This window comes from Stegodyphus dumicola, chromosome 1, assembly GCF_044657685.1.
Source record: "Stegodyphus dumicola isolate Sdum_Otavi_A_Nest chromosome 1, ASM4465768v1".
Classification (NCBI taxonomy): Eukaryota; Metazoa; Arthropoda; class Arachnida; order Araneae; family Eresidae; genus Stegodyphus; species Stegodyphus dumicola.
In genome coordinates, this window is record NC_140768.1 from 3,667,144 (window position 1) to 3,684,984 (window position 17,841).

General features: G+C 29.9%; 1 protein-coding gene across 4 annotated transcripts in view; it reads right to left on the reverse strand.

The window, feature by feature from the left end:
- LOC118192179 (uncharacterized) overlaps positions 1–17,841 on the reverse strand; it is a 115,396-nt gene that overhangs the window by 28,177 nt on the left and 69,378 nt on the right. For 2 of the 4 annotated variants that reach the window (XM_085812321.1, XM_085812332.1), the window contains 4 exons: positions 15,015–15,156; positions 11,585–11,778; positions 7,075–7,186; positions 2,996–3,135 (listed from right to left, as the gene is read on the reverse strand). In XM_085812321.1, the coding sequence (XP_085668447.1) occupies positions 2,996–3,135; positions 7,075–7,186; positions 11,585–11,778; positions 15,015–15,156 (588 nt within the window). Of the gene's footprint in view, positions 1–2,995; positions 3,136–7,074; positions 7,187–11,584; positions 11,791–15,014; positions 15,157–17,841 lie in introns of all 4 variants that reach the window. The other 2 variants (XM_085812319.1, XM_085812325.1) reach the window with 1 other exon arrangement.

Genomic DNA, 17,841 nt, shown 5'->3' on the forward strand with positions numbered 1-17,841 from the left:
GGAAGAATTTTGATTGCATAGAATGCTAATCCATTATGAATAGTAAACTTGGCAGTAGAGGCAGATTAAATTCCATTTTTATTTAAATTCACATACATGGCCCCAGTTTACTTGGCACTCCAATCATGCCTACTTTCCAGGGCATTTACACTTTTTAATAGTGTTGCAATAGGAAGATAGCGGGGGGGAAATAACGTCCAAACAACACAGAAGTTCAAGCTAAAAGTGTGAATTTATCCAAAATGGCAGCCTGTTAAGAGAAAGTTTTGGTTTATGATAGCAAGGTTTCAGTTCTCTAGGTTCCCGACTAACTACATCATCAGTGTTATGCAATATACTTGAGGCACAGATAATTTTAGGCATAGATTAATCTAGAAATGGCACAGACCAGAAATGTCCAGAAATTTTTAGAACAGAGAAGCAAAATACCCTAATTAAAAATGAAAAATTAAGAGGCTTTTTGATTTACACATTTTTTATCTTACATATCTGTGTATATATATATATATATATATATAGTTTTGAGTCAATTTGAAGCATCAAAATATCAATAATTAATTTTCCATACCCAAAATTTTCAAGAACTTTTCCTTTCAATCTGCATCTGTCTTTGTTCTAAAATTCAGTAGTTTCCCTCTTTTTTTTAAATTTCATTTTTAAAGAATTTTTTCAGGATGACATGATCTTTTTCTTCCTAATAATATTTTTTTAAATATTATATATATTTAAATATTATATAAGGATTGGGGAATGATGCGGAAAAACCGATATCACTGTGTAGATGGAAACAACTGGCTTGCAGATAGAAATGGGCACAATCAACATAATTTTATCATTAGAAAAAGCAATTCTAGAGATATAATGCTTGCTTATGTTTGCAATGATAATGAGTGCAATAGACATCCCACAGTTTTGTATACACAGCTGTATTTAGAACAACAGAAGAATGCAAATAAGCGAAAAGCTGTGGGTTATTGAAGACACATTAAACATTGAACAAAGAAACAGTGTAGTTGTATTGCAACAGTATTCATAGCAAAATATTTTGTTATCTGATTGGCTAAGAACTACAAGCAAGGCAGAAGGCTTAAATCATATAACGCAGAATTATATTCAGATGTGACACACTTTCTAAAAAGCTATTACAATTTTCAGAATAGAAAAGGGGAAGTGTCCCTACTAAAAAGAGGAATTAATGAGATATTGCCATTTAAAGTATAATTCAAAGTTATACATTTTTTATCTTACATATACGTACGATATAACAAAATACAATGACTGCTTTAAAAATAATTGGAGACCTCAAAATTAACTATTCTAGATTTCGCGCTCTCTCTTTAAATTCATCTGTTTTCCCAAATTTGAGATCCTTCAATGTTATATAACAACTTAAAATTAACCAATCACAGATTGGCTGCATGCATCAAACTTAATATAAATACTCTGGCACAATAACTACGTCACTCTTCCTTTCTCTAACTTCTGCACTACCAAGACCGCACTGTTTTACCTTGCCTAAATGCTTACATCTTACTTTTAAAACCAGTGTATATAAAAATTATCATATTTCATTACGATTGAATAAATATCTACTAAGATGGTTTTATATGCGAGAAAATAAAGATTAGGACTTTTTCAAAATTCAGTTTTGTCAGCGCCATCTTTTTGTCTTTCCCACTCAGACATTTAAGACTGCAAGGTGTTAAAGTATTCAATTCCTCCTACGCATTAAATTATTACACAAAACCTTTTTTTTAAAACAAAATATCTTGATTGGGGAATGCACAATTTCACTTTTTAATCATGGACAAGAAGACTGTTGTGTACATTAGAGTGTAGTGGATGACCGGATAGAATTTTAGAAGAAGCATGACTTCATTGGTAATTATAAAAACATTTATTTTTGGATGATAAGCACATAGTGTCTAATTGATAGAACACTAAGGGTGCTAAATGGGCCCCACAATTTCAGATATACAGTTTACATTTTACGTAAGAGAGAACAGCTAGCAGGAACTAAGCAATATATTGCCAGCACGAAGGCAAAGTGGTGAAAGAGCATGCATACTTAGTTGTGGTACTGTGCAAAAATTTTGTATTGCAGTTAGCTTGGAAGAAGCACGAATAGCCAGGTGGTTAGAAGTAATTTATTTTTGCATGACACATTTTTTAACACATATCCTCTTATCTGGTACAACACTAAGAGTGCTAAATGCATCTCACAATTTTAGATATGTAATTACATCTCAAATAATGGAGAGAATAGCTAGCAGGGGCAAAGCAACACGCTGCCAGAAGAATGCGAACTGGCAAAAAGAACTATTTGCGACACTATTTATAAAATCGAAAATTCTTTGTTTAAATCCAAAGATTTGGCAAAAGATTTTGCATTGTGGTTACTGCAAGGAAAGCATGATATAACATGGTGCAATATGGAGTATGAAGTGGGGATACAGACAATTAAATTAAAAGTTTAAAGCAGCATTCCAATTAAGGTTAATTAGGTAATAAATTTTTCTTTATATGTATATATACATACATAAATAGAGAGAGAGCATAGTGGTATATAGCAGTATATTTATACTTAAGTAATGGTGCTTAGCCCTTTGCCTAACTTTATTATCATCATAACTATGATTTTTTCCCCTTTTCTTTATTTTTATGAAAAGCACTCAAGATATATGAATCGCTATAGTAGTGACACTTATAAGACGCCATTCTTCAAAAATATTTTAACCACAATTAAGAGACACAAAAATAGAAATATGATGTACAGAAATATTTCAGTCACAGTGATAAATAATATGTTGTTCTAATTTGAAGGTTATATTTAAAATGCTGCATAGTTAGCAATAAATCATCAATTCATAAATCATCATGCCACCACTGTACATTAAAGAATAAACAAAAAAAAGTGCCTTTATGAAGCTTATTATTTCATACAGAACAAAGATATGTACATTTTTTAGATAAAGGCATTAAATTTTCAGCAAACCTTTGTATCATCGCCTTCTTTTTCAGTTGAATCTTTCCATTTTTTTAATTTATCATCTCCAAACACAGAATTAGATGTTTCATCTGATGTCAATGAATCAGACATCCTTTCTTCGTCAGAAGCAAACAAATTTTTACGACCTACAAAAATCAAAAGCAGGAAAAAAATGTTCAATACTACTGAACTTTTTTAATGTACTTTTACAAATATAATCTACATTTTGTATAAATTTTAGTATTTGTAATAGTTAGTCTACAATTTTGTTTATTAAAAATAGTTTTTGTTCTATTTAAAGATTAGAATAAACTTTCTAATTTCAACTCATTCAAATTCAATTTCCATCATTCTGAATTGCAAAAGCTTTAATTTGTTAGGATAACATCAACATTAAACTATTAATTCAAAGCCATAGAAATTAAAAAATCTTTTTGTTGAAGTATATTTATTTGTATATAAGTTATTCCAAATACAATCCCGGGAATTCTCAGGATTCTATAAAATGTGAATGCTTATCTTAATCTCATATGCATATTGCAACAATATTATCTCATCTTAAAAGGGGAATTCTGTGTGTTCAGCTTTGAGACATGAAAAACCAGATTAACTTTTAAAAAACTAGCGTAGTAGTAATGAATAAATATGTATAATTGCTAACTTCTTTCCAGTGTTTTTGTGTGTAGAATTGTGTTGTAATGAGCAGCGAAATTAAATGTGTAAGATGAAGTGCTTTATTGTCTGCAACAATCTGGAATTGATTATCTTCAAACCACTGAAATATCCCCGATGTTGTTTCAGATTAAAAATATCCCCTGACAAGGTAGAGCTTTAAAATTTAATATCTGGATCAGAAAAAATTATCATTTTTTAATGTTATTGTGGCATCCCTGCTGAGATTCAAGTGAGTTAATTGAAGATAATAACTCTGAAGACTTAGAGTATATTAATTATATGCGTTTTGAATTTGAAAAGCACTCTTCTTATTATCTTAAGGTTTTTACATGTTTTAATTTAATAAATATACCAGCAGAAGAAATAAATAACTTAAAGAAAGAGAGTGGTGGTTAAAGTTCATTACCAGAATTCTTAAGAGAACAAAATTAAAAAAAGCAAAGTCTTCTGTTGATATACATTTACTTTGAACAACTGAATGATAAGTTTGACTCTCTTAATACACCCGAGTCTGAAATTGAATATGTTTCGAAATCGGAAGAATTGAGATGAAAAGATTCAAACTACACACGAATATCACAAAAAGATCGTGCTGTGAAAATTTAGAGTGAAAAAATGGATTCAATTTTCAAACTAAAATTCCATTCTTAATGATATAAATCCATCTAACACTCGATTATCTGCTAAAATACTAAACAATTTGTTGGAACCTGTCAACCTGTTTGAATTTGTCAGTCAAGTGTTCTTTATTTACCTGTTTGAATTTGTCAAGTCAAGTGTTCTTTATGCAATAGGACTCATTTTTGAATTACATAAATAGAGAGAGAGCATAGTGGTATATAGCAGTATATTTATACTTAAGTAATGGTGCTTAGCCCTTTGCCTAACTTTATTATCATCATAACTATGATTTTGAATGATGATATGATCATCATTCAAAAATGATGTATTACACAGATCAAAATGATTCTCCTGGAAATAATTCTATAGACATTAATAAACGTGAAAATTATAAAAAGAATGTGTTCTGATGAATAAATATTACACACTATTAGTTAATTTTCAAACTTTAGTGATAAAACTTCAGGGAAGGGATTAAAAAAAAACTATGAGAATTTTCATAAACAATGGTTCGCAGCTATCCTATATTTTGAAGTATGGAGCTAATATCATAGCTGCATACTAGGCTGCATACATACCAGAATATGAAAGTGAAAACCCTATGGGGGGGGAAAGATTCTGTTGAAGATGAATCAAAGAAAGAGCAGTCCCAAGAAGAAAAAGGTGATGCTAAACATGGAAAAGGGAAAATGCAAAATTTAGATGAAGAAAAGAATCTCAATCCAGAGGATGAAGAAAAAACTCGCAATGAAGAAATTAAAGATTAAAAAAAACTGACTTCAGGACTGTTGAAAACTCCACAAATGATTTCTGTATCGTAGTTAGAAGGCGCTCTTCTTCTGAGAAAAGAAAGTTAATTAGTTCAGTTTGCAACACAATAGATAATGAACCATTGATGCAATCCAGGTGACTTTGTAAATAAAATTACTATTTTTGTAGAATGTGAAATTATTGGCCTCTATCAGTATAATCAGAGCTCTCTTAAGGAAGTCAATATAATATAAATATAATTTTTTTTTATATCTTGGTCATAAGGCCAGGAAAAGGCCGAATATGCTGGTTGTGCTTCGAATAAAGAATATAGTATACAAGTGTTGCTAACTTTGGAAATATGGTACTGCTATCTTTGGATACCTTGTTCCAAGTAGAATAAATATGAAGATGGTTCAAGGTTAGATTTAATATTCTCCTTTTGTTAAGAAATGACTCTTATATTGCAAATTTTGTTTTGATTGAACAAGTAGCAAATGACTTCTGACTCCTTTACGTAATTAAAATCAGAAGAGCAATTTAGTTAATGAAGATATCAAGTTAATTTGAAAGTGTTAAAAGTGATTTCGAAATGGAAATCGCAAAGGCTAAAACTACACTTAGATCTCTTACAAGATTAATTTCTAAAATCGAAGCTCGAATTTTAGAAACTGAAACAGAATGGAAAAACTTTCAGAACAGATACGCTTGAAATTTAAACAGTTAAAAGAAATAGATTCTGAAATTCAAAGTCAAATTACGGATGTTAAAGAAATAGAAAATGAAATTATTAAATGTGATGAGTATTATGGAAAATTGATTAACTGCTCATGTAAGTTGAAAGCTGCTATCACTAAATGTAAACCAAGTGCACAAAGAACACAACAAGAACCTATTAGTTTATTAAAATTAGAAAAACAATTCGTTAAATTACTGTCCTTAACAATAAGAAGAATTGATGGTGATCCTGCCGATTGGCAAAGATTCTGGGATCAGTTTGAATCCCTGATATACAGCAATGAAGATTTATCTAACGTAGACAAATTTAATTATTTACACTCATATTTAACTGGAATAGCCACAAATACAATTAAAGGAATTGCACTAACAAATCAAAATTAGGAAGCAGCAATAGAAACCTTAAAGGAAAGATTTAAACAAAAAACTTTGATCATTAATTCTCATTTGAATAAGCTGTTAAATCTAACACCTGTTAGGAAATCAACAGACGTCTCTCAGCTTAGAGAATTGTTAGATACCTGTCAAACAGAAAATCACAGTTTAGAAGCCTTAGGCATAAATTCAGAAATTTATGGTTCTCCATTATGTACCACATTGATTAAATTAATATCGCATGCTATGGTTCTAGAGATGACTAAAAAATGCGGAATAGACGAAGATCTCGAAAATAATTAATATTCTAAAAACAGAAGTTGAAAGCAGAGAAAAAACCTTACTTTTGACATGCAACAAATATTCAAATGAACACGAAACAAAATTTCAAATACCATTAGAAAAAACTAGTGATCTGAGTGCAAAGCTTCAAAACTGAAACACATTCATGAAAGGAATTTATAAAAGTACACCATCAGCAATGCCATTCAATATGACGCAATCTACATGCATTTTCTGTTCTGTACCACATGATTCATTTAAATGTAAAATGTCACCACAAACACTTAACTGTAATTATGCAGCGGACCTACGGTGTGTTCTCTCGTCCCACCTTATCTGTGCTCGCAGAGCACCTAATTTGTAACTTTGTACATTATGTAAATAATTAAATAATTGTGTAGCCTAACTTATTTTATTTCGAAACAGGGCCATCATTACTTGGACTTATACCAATCATCTGCCTTTCCCAGATTTATAAAGTAATGTCATTTCTATTTTTAACAAAAACTACAAAAATCAAAGACTCCTTACAAATAAGAGATAAAATATACTGCATTATCACAGAAAACAACTTTTTATAGCAAATATATATTTAATAAAAATAAATTATTAAAATTAGTTATTTTAAATTATATAATACTAACTGGGAGTGGATCCAAGAGATGTCCGTGCTTGTTTACTTCTTAAAGGAGAATGCAAGTACTTTTTCTCCACAACTGGAGATCCCATGTTTGAAGACTTTCTTTCCTCTGAATCCTACAGAGACAGATAACACATGATATTACATATTTAACTGAAATAGTGCAATAAACCAAAAATAATAGTAAGCATTATTGTAAATGATCTTATATTACAAGAATCTCTGTAAGTTGGACTTGTGAATAATTTAATGTGTATTAGCACAAAAATGGCCTTTAAATTCACATGCCAATGTGCAGTAAGAGTTGAAATATTATGATCACATCATTGTTATATATCACACCAATGTACGAAATTATACTGCACGCCATAATACAAAAGAAACAGAGCTTGCTAAAGCACTATTCATTGCTTTTCAAATGGATGAGATAGGCAGCTAACTAATGCAAAAGCAAAAATAAGCAAGCTAGTTACTGCCATGACCAAAAGTTTGGGTGATCCATTATTTTTAACAATTTTTGTTGCCACTCATATCAGATTTAAGGAAAATAATGATAAGTATGTAAAGAAAAAGCTATTACATTGAGTACGAGAAAAGAAACCTCGAGACTCGCTGGCAAGAATCTAACAGCTATCTGCATACAGATGATAATGAATCTCTAAATGGTTCAAAAATCACAATCTGAATACAATAACATCAGTCAACAGGTAGATACAGGAATGCTAAGTGAAAATGAGGATTGGGTTGGCAGCTACTTTTTCCTAACTTAGAAGACATCATTTGTGAATGGACTGTTGACAGAAAACTAAAACGGTTGTTTGCAGTTTGATATTCAAGCATTTGCCTTGTAATAGCAGCCCAGTCTAAACATATCCCCTCCAGAAGAATTCAAAGCATCATACAATGGAAAAATGGTTTCCTTCAACAATATGAACTGTTTCTAAAAAGGCTATTAACACTGTTCAATCTAGAAAATAATAAAGTTATTAAATCTGTCCACTGGCATTCAAGTCTACTGTTAACTTGCATTCAAGTTATCCAGTTTCACATACACTTAATGCAGTTTTATACAGTTATAGTAAACTTCCAAAAGCGCGAAAATCTGATATCATGAACTTTATGGATATCTTTAACTGAGACATTTTTGTATTGTAATTAATTTTTTCCAGAACTTATACAATGTTTAACCAAAAAATTACCTATTCTTAAAATAATTCATATTTAGTGCACTACGAAGCGATTCATGTTACAATGATAGAAAATACTTTTATATTACAGTTCTTGTTATTTTCATTCCTATCTTTTTCTGTGTTTCTGTGCTATGAAAGGCAGGTGTCATGTTACTTGTTTCTTGAGGTGGACAAAGAAATCTGCCAGTCTAGGATTCAGTCAGCACTTACTGCAGTAAAGATCCCATAATGTAAGATCCCAAAATTATGCTTTCCACAGAAATGGCTGCATACCTCCATATTCTTGATAAGGGATTAAACAAATCATTTAAAGACAGTTTGTGCATATAAATAGTTATGTTAGCTGAAATATGGAAAAGTGGAAGTTTCTGAGAGGTTTTTCATGCTATGCCAGGACATAATTTTAAAAGGACTCCAAACTGATTTAAATTCACTTTATAATGCACGATTCAGGTTACTGAACTATTAATAATATGATTCTGAAGTATTAATATTAATATTTCATATCCTAAATTTTATGTTTTTTGGCTTATTCGATTTTTTAATTTTGTTTACTTTTATATTAAGAAAATAATGAGAATTATATTAAGAAAATAATGAAAATAATGAGGTAGCTTTTATTTATCAAGTATTTCTAATAAAGATGAAAATAAAATTAATAATTAATGTACATACTGCTGACTGAAGAAACTTTGTAATTTACCATTTATTGATGTAAATCAAATTTAATACACTTTAACACTGGTTGAACCTTCATAAAATGCTCTTCAAATATCTACATTAGATCAAGACAACTCAGATCAAAAAAAATTTAGTAAGAAAAATCATTCCATATGAAGGAATGGAATTTGCCTAATTTAAATTTATTAAATCAATAAATTCCATATACTAATGAAGAAAATTTTTTCTTAGTAAAAGCTAAATATTAAAAACCAAGAGATTTGGATCTCTTGGACGGATATATTTGAATCAAGAGATCTACCAGAAGACCATGAGATATGATGAAAAATTAGAAATTTTTCCCAATAAAACTTGGCAACTATGAACTACACTGAAAACAGAATGAAGCAAAATCAACATTTTTATTTTTAGATTGATTTTAAGAATTTTAAGAAGCTTAGCCTGTAAAAGACCGTGACTTAAATGATGAATTTATAAGATAAAATCACTGACAGCTGTGTTTATAATACTTTACAAGCAGATAACATACAGAAAAAATGCTCCTTTTAAGGAGACTCTGCTGCTAGACATGAGAGATTACAGCCAATGATTTTACAGGAAATGGAGCTGAAAAAATTCAGTTCAGGATTCAGGGTTTAGAGCTTTATGACGATGTTCCAGAGTGAATACAGTCAAAAGTCATTAATTCGGACACCCATAATCCGTACCTCAAAGCTACAAACTTTCTGTGCATGCGTCACATTGACGCATGCGCATAGGCATTAACGCATGCACGTAAGACCTTTACGGCTGCATATATGCATGTCCGCATGCGCGTTTAATGTATAACGGACGGCATAAGCTAAAATGATTTAATTATCTATTTCAGTTAATGTTGCAGAATGCGTTGTTCCTTAATCTTCGAATTGGATCCAGCTTATTATTTTTTGCAGATTGTTAGAGCAATTTTATAAAAGTAAGCTTGAACTTTTGATTATGTCAAATAGAATTTCCGATGCTGGAGTTCCCAAATGATCTACAAAGCGAAAGTAGGTTTCGATGTCCATCAAACAAAAAGTGGAATTGCTGTAAAAAAATGGATAAAGGCATATCCTTTGTTTCTCTAACCATTCAGAAATCTGTATATCGATTTCACGCTGCTCTGCTGGCGGGGGGAACACCGCGGCGAGCAATGAATTGGAAGTTGATCTGTCAGCACTATCCTTATCTTCAGTACAGATGTTTTTATTTTATTTGGCTTATAATTCCTTACTAAATGTAGTATTTCATCTCGACATACTCCATTTTTGATATGATTTAAATCAAATTCCTCGTCATTATAATTTGCTTCCGATAGTGAAAAAAGTGACACAGAGGTTATTGAAAACGAAAAAATTTCGATTGACAAATTAGTCGGTATTCTCAACACAGCAATTATAGGACTTGAACAGTGGAACTCTGTGACTGAACAAGAAATTATGTCTGTTTATAGAATTAAAGAGAAAGTATTATCACATAAAACGAAGCAACTTAAACAACTTACATTGACTAAGAAATGTTTAAAATAAACAAATAAATATTAAGCTCTTTCTGATACTCTTTAGATCATAATTGTTCTTTATTTCATAAATTACGGTTTCATATTTTTTATTTTATAATTTCTGTATGCCATCTTACTAGATTTAAACTGATGATCTATAATCCGGAAAAATCAATAATCCGGAATCGCTGAAGTTCCGACGAGTCCGGATTAACGACTTTTGACTGTATCTGCATTTGAATATATGAATAAATATAAATTCTTGTACATAAATATATGAATAAATACAGATTGTTGTAAATGGGAAAATGTAAATTACTGTGAATGAAAAAATAAGACATTCCTGGCAAATAAGCCTTAATGCATCACTTACAGCAAAAATTAATATACATTTTTATTTTGGGGGAACATGGTAATTATTTTAACTCAATTTCATTTACTAAATTTAGGTGGCAACATGTGTAGGTAGTTTGTTTATACAAGAACTTAATAAAATATAGCAATAAAATAGAGTTCTTACACTGGCATATTAACATTTTTGTTTGAAAAAGAAATAATAATCTTGATTTAATTCCACAAAATTTAAATTAATGCAGTTTAACAAACTTTAATCAGAATTATGTAAGAATAAAAACAATTAAAAAATTAGGTACAAAAACAATATAAAAATTAATTAAACAATTAAAAGCATTGACTGGGAAAAGAATGTTTGAATAATAAAATAATGCAATGACTAAAAGAAGCATTGCAGAGGATAAAATTTCTATCAGACTCGTTCCTGCTTGAAATGAACAAATTCTGCTACTTTGGCAACCGCCACATCCTCATGACAAACAGACAATATTATTCACATGACCATGAAAGATGATCATGGCAGATGAACACAATAAGAAAGCATATTTTTAAATATGCTACATATGTACAAGAAAAATCTATTTTAAAAAATTAAATACAATTAAACAATAAATTTTGAAATAGTAAAAGCACTGGTTAAAACAACAAGATATGGACATTTGCTGTAATAAGAGTCAATGGTAACCTGATATCCTCCCTACATGATACAAAAATCTTAACAGAAAATTGTGTATGAGATCTCACAATAATATCAAACATTTAAGAATTACCTGAATAGCTCCTGCTTTGGCTTTAGATTCCTCAAAACGACTCTCATCTTTCACTCGGGGCATGTAGCACAAGGTATTGGTAGTTTGATAGCCTACAGAGTTTTCTTCTGTACTTTCAGAAAATTCATATTGGTCTTTTGGCTCTTCTGTTTTTGTTGGTGTTGTCTTTGGAACTTTGCCTCGTCCTTTTCTTGCTGCAAAATATTCTTTCAAAATTCGAATTCAACTTTAAACTTTGCTTCCATAAAAATAAATATCAGCAGAATACACAATAAGTATTTAATATATGTTTTACAAGCACAACCTGTCTATATTACCAAATGAAACATTAAATAGATAAATAGCAAAAATATTTCACTTGAAGTACTTGCTTGTCAAGCATAACATCAAAATGTTAAAATTTACTATATCTTCAGCAAACAAGATGAAGTTGTTTTAACAACCTTTATCAATTTTATTTATGCATTAAACCCCCCTAATTCTTATTATACAAAAGTCTTGAAACTATAAAGTTTTCCGTAATTGTTACTCTAATAATAAATAACAATTTTACACATTCTATGGCTAACAATTAAAAGAAGAAAAAAAACAGCAAAAAGTTTAAGCTGTCAACTTGTTCTGTTCAAGGAAAGTTTGAGCTCAAGGGGGGGAAAAATTAATTTGCTCTTTATGCATACAATAGGCAAACAACTCGAGTGCATGTTGTTTTTTTACAATATTTTTAGTATTAATGTTTGAAATATACTATCTCCCCTACCTAATGAGAATTTTAGCATGTAAAAGAGAAAAATTATTAATATATATACTAAATAAATAAATAAAAGTTATCTTTTGAACTTTTATTCATTTAGTAAGTTATTATTTAGTTTTAAGTTAAATAATAATTATTTTATTAAGTTATCTTTCGAATTTTCTTACAGAATTTAAATATGGTGAAAAGTATAAGGAAGGATATCTTGGAATTTCATATATATAATGAGATAATTATTCCAGTTATAAACACATTCATGTCTTAACTTCTAAAATTTTAACTCAGTTTTGCTAAGATGGTATGTATCAATTCTAAAAATATTTCATTTTAACCAAAAAACAAGTAGCATTTGAAATAAAGTATATTACAAAACAACAGTGAATACTTTACAAGAAAAACCACCCATAATTCCAGATTAGTTTGATTTCCTGTGGAGGTAATCGTTTTATAGAGTTTATATTAATTCTTCTATATGCAAGCCATTTTCAGAGGTGGTTGCCTCAAAAAAATTTACTATAATCATATTCCACTCTAATGTAAAGATATCACATCCAGTGTCATTAAACAATATTTTTTCATTGAATTATTCCATTTTACTTGATTGGTATAATTACTTTTGATAAAATTTTTCTTCATTTTGAAATAAACTTGAGAAATGAAGTAAACTGAAGCAGGGGTAGAGTGATATCAGTTTCTAGAATATGAGAATCAGAATTAATCTTTAGTTTGAAAATGTGAGAGAATGCTTTAGTTTCAAGTCTGTCTTTGTATGTGTTTCAATTAAGTGTTTTATGCTTTCAAAATAACTTCCTTTTCCTGGATTTTCAAAGCACTTTGCATCGGAAAGATGCAAGCCTATGAATTAAATTACAGCTTTTCTTTCTCAGCATAAACTGGCTTTAGCTAAGTTAATACTAACATGATATTAATATAATTAGGTAATTGATATATTGCAGAACATATTATCATACCTAATTAATCTAGTATTGCTCAGAAGGAAAATATATTATAGTGGCAATTGCAGAGAGTGGCAGATTCTAAATTAATAACACATTAGGGATATCTTTATTAATGTAAAAAGGGACTGCTTTACTCCACATAGTTCAGATGCCTTATCAGTCCCAAAAGCAGAACAATTTCTTCAATTAATGTCAGTTTTTCTGGAAAATAGCTTGTTTACATACACATTAGCAGTAGTATCTGCAACTCAGCAAGTCCTAAAAACTATGTCTTCTTTATTTTCTTTTTCATTATAATAACTCACACATAAGCATAGATGCTTACAACATGAAACATTTGTGCATTTTACATATAAGAGAAAAGAAGATTTATTAATTTCAATAATTTGTTGACAGACTCAAGTGAAATGGCTTTCTTTATAAATGCTGTGCATTTTGTCCCATGTAAATGTAAAGTTTCAGATGAGAAATTTTATGGCATTTCTTTCTTAAAAATTTCCCTCAGGGTCTGCTGAGACTTTTGATTATGCTTCAAAGAAGCCATGCTCCTTTAAATTAGCTTTGTGTGCCTTTAGTTTGGAAAGTTTTAGTCTTGTCAGTTCAGCTTGCAATAAGCTTTAGTCTTGTCTGTTTTCATTCTTTCTAGCCATTTATCACACATGGTTATTTTAAGCCAAGCATTTTTAACCCTCTAAGCGGCAAGGCCGTATATATACGGCCTAGAATATTGATTGTGATATCTGTAAGAATGTATATATACGTGCATTTTAAAATATGTCAATGGAATTAAGGCAATATATCAAAAGAAAACAAATCCAGGTATGAAATACCAGGAAAGTTTTTGCATTAAAATCAAAAAAACAACTTGTTCTCCTAGTTGTAAACTGAAATTTGTGCTTTCTTAGCAAAAACCCTGGCCACCCAGAGGGTTAAAGATGATATTGAATTTTTCAACATCATAATTCAGACTTAAGATAACACAGGAGTCATAATCAGACATGCATTTTGCACATTTACTCACAAATCAGAGAAAGATTAAACAAGTTCAAACAAATGAGAACACCAGCACCTAGCACGGAAAACTGATCGTACCTGCTCTATGATTTCAGGCTCGGCAGATGCCAATTCCTATTTAAGTATTAATAAATTGTATTTTTTATTATAAATTAATTTTAATAGATACATTATTTTAACTTACAAGCACTTTACAATATATTAAATAAAACATAAATTGAAAAAAGCAGCACAATAAAATGATGCAATAGCAAAAATTCCACAAAATCGCATGCACATAAATTTTAGTAGCACAAATTGGCATAAAAAGCAATTTTGCAAAAAATCATGCAATCTGGCACATCAAAAGTTGCAGAATCTCTTATTTTATACCGCATTTGATTTTTTGCAACATTTTCATTTGTGAAATTAGAAAATGGCTCATTTAAAAAGTAAAAGTAAGACATTTTAATAACAAGAGTAATACCTAATATGCACCCTCATTTAAAAACTAAGATTTTTTACAAAAGAATAATAACTTAACACACCTCAATTATTGTCATGATAGAGAAGATGCCACTACTTGATTTAACAAGTATTTTGAATCAACTCATATTTTTAAACAGAAAGAAAAAAAAACTTTTTTAATTTGCTTTAGTAAAAAAATTACTGTTCTCACTGAAATATGACTCAAGGAAAAAAAAAAAAAAAAAGTAGAGAAAAGTACCTCTTCTTCCCGCACGTTTCGCTAATGGAACTTCATCCTCACTATGCTCTTTGCTCTCTTTACTTGCTGCTTTCTCAAATATTCTAGGTTTCTTAGATGCAGGAGATTTTGTCTCGGCTCCCTTTGTAGGTGATTTAGTTTCCTAAAACATACAAAGCAACTCATGTTTCAGAATACTTATCCTAACGTTGCACATCAGATTACCAAATTATACATAATTTAAAAGTTAATTTCCAGAAAACAAAGTGACCACTACTTAACTAAAAATTACCTTATTTTTAAATATGCAAATTCAGTTTATCAAAAGAGCATAAATTCTTAAACAGAAACTTGTTTACACCAGTCACAACTCTAAAATTCAAAATTTAGAACTTGATCAAAAAGAAAAAAAAAAAAAAAAAAAAGTTAATGAACAATTGCGAGCCTCAAGTTCACATAAAAAGTCAGTGAAAAGAAGTCAAATCCTTTCTCTCTAAGAATAAAACTTACAGTTTTTATACATTTCCTGATATTTTATTCAAGTTGATGTAAATGCAGATGCATTTGCAGTACAAGATCTCTATTGAAATTCAGCTTTTAATTTCCCTGACTTCCCATGAACAAATAAAATAATTTCTTTAACCAAGCATAATATATTAGTAATTAAGTTAAGCAGCTGAACTTTTTTGCACCTGTCACAAAATGCAATAAAATAACTAAAAAAAAATTTTTTTTTTTTTTTTTTTTTTTTTTTTTTTTTTAAATTTTAATTATTATTGTGAAGCAAATGGAAAGAAATATATAAAGGACATGTGTAGCTAAAACATTAAAAAAACAAACAGGAATTTTGAAAAGAAGTATTTTTAAATAAATTTTGCAAAAACCTATTAATTTTACAAAAGGTTACAACAAAAGTGTATAAAAAAGTGCTGTCAAATAAAATTGAAGGTTAAAGTGGATTGGAAAAAGTGTTTAATTAATCTATGTAGCACCCTAAATAAGGGATACCCCTGTATGAGGTTCAATTCTGTTGGTCCCTTTGAAAAGAGACCTTAATTATCTTACCTTTTATTAAGGGATGCTAAAAAAAGTTTAAAAAATAAGACAGAGGTAGAGAAATAAATAAATATAGAAATACTCTTTGTTAGTAATCTTCTGAGGTTTCAAAGGCAAATTTGTACTCAATGAAAGATAGTTTTGTGACAAGAGAACAATGAAGTGAAACGTTAATCCCTCACTTTTGAGAATTTCTTTCAGCAGGGGAAAATGGAGCACATATTGAGAGAAAGTTGTGGTGCAATCAAAAGGCTATTACACATTTATATAATTCAAAATCTGGTTATTCGTGCTATAGTTCTTAATAGGGGAAAAAAGCATATTTTAGGAACTTGTAAGGCAATCCAAGACAGGGACTAATGGGAAAGAAATGGTGGTGACATGACTGAACAACCTGTCAATGTGCCTGTCTCTCACAATGTGGATAAAATGAAAGTTCTTGTTAGGACTAAAAAGGAAAAAAATTATAGTTTTGTACTTGTGTGTTTTTACGTTATTTAGCATGGCTTCAAAGAAAAAAAAGATTAACATTAAAACAAATTAATGTAATTCATGTGGAAGAAACTGAAAAGCTTTATTTGAGAGATTTAGGGGGGAAATATGGAACAAGTAAAAACCATGTAAGTCATGAATAGAGAAGTGATAAAATTATAGATTCCTAATTGAAATAAATAAACATTCTAAGACTGTAAGATTTAGAAAATTGGAGCATTTGAAATGGATACAATAGTGTTCAATTGTTTTGTTCTATAAGATCAAAAAATATTCCTTAAGAAGAGTATTATTGCAAGAAAAGGCAGAAAAGACAGTCTGGGACTAGAGAGCTTCAAAGCATCAAATGGAAAATTTTTAGCAATGACATAACATTACTTTTAAGATTATTTGTGACAAAGAAAAATCAGTAGGTATGCAACATGTAACAGACTACATAAAAAAGCTAAAAGGTTTGGGAAGGCTATAAAGGGTGAAAAAAAACTACAGTGCAGATGAAACTAGATTATTTTATGGAATTCTGCTTAATAAAATTCCATGCTTCAAAGAAGAAAAGTGCTTTGGTGATTAAAAGCTCCAACGAATGTCTCACTGCATAACACTGTTGTAACATGGAAGGAGAGTTTCAGTAACCACTTGTAATTGGACAGGCCAAAAAACAAACAGACTTCAAAAACATCAATCCAAAAATTTTATGAGTCCATTGGCATCACAAGAAAAAGTCATGGATGAAACAAAGCATAATGTAAGAATGGCTGGTTGCTCTTGATGCAATAACGTCTAGAATAAATAGGAAGATTCTGCTATTTCTTGAAAATTTGTCAGCACTGAAATCATTGAAACTAATGTTTTTCCCACCTAATGCAACAACATTATTACAGCCTTTGGATCAAGGTGTGATTAGAAACTTCAAGGTTCAACACAAAAAACTACTTTTACAGCATGCTCTTTGTCGGGCTGCTTGCAAAAACAGTGATCAGCTTGAAAAATGTGTTAATGTACTGAATGCCATTCGTTGGACAGCCTTTGTTATCCGTATCACAAAGATTTGTTCAGCACTGTTTTAAGAAAGCAAGCTTTGAAATTCCAGTTTCGAGTGCCTTCAATGGAAACATTACTGATGAAAATGAATTATTTCAACTTGTCAAAATGAATGGCAATGCTAAATACAAAAATATTTAGAAACTTATGAAAACTTGTATACTGAAGGCCTCAATAATGACATAAAATCTTTTATTTCAACTGTAGTTGATGATGTCACCTTAACAAAAATAACTTGGAAAGCAATGATGAAGAGTCA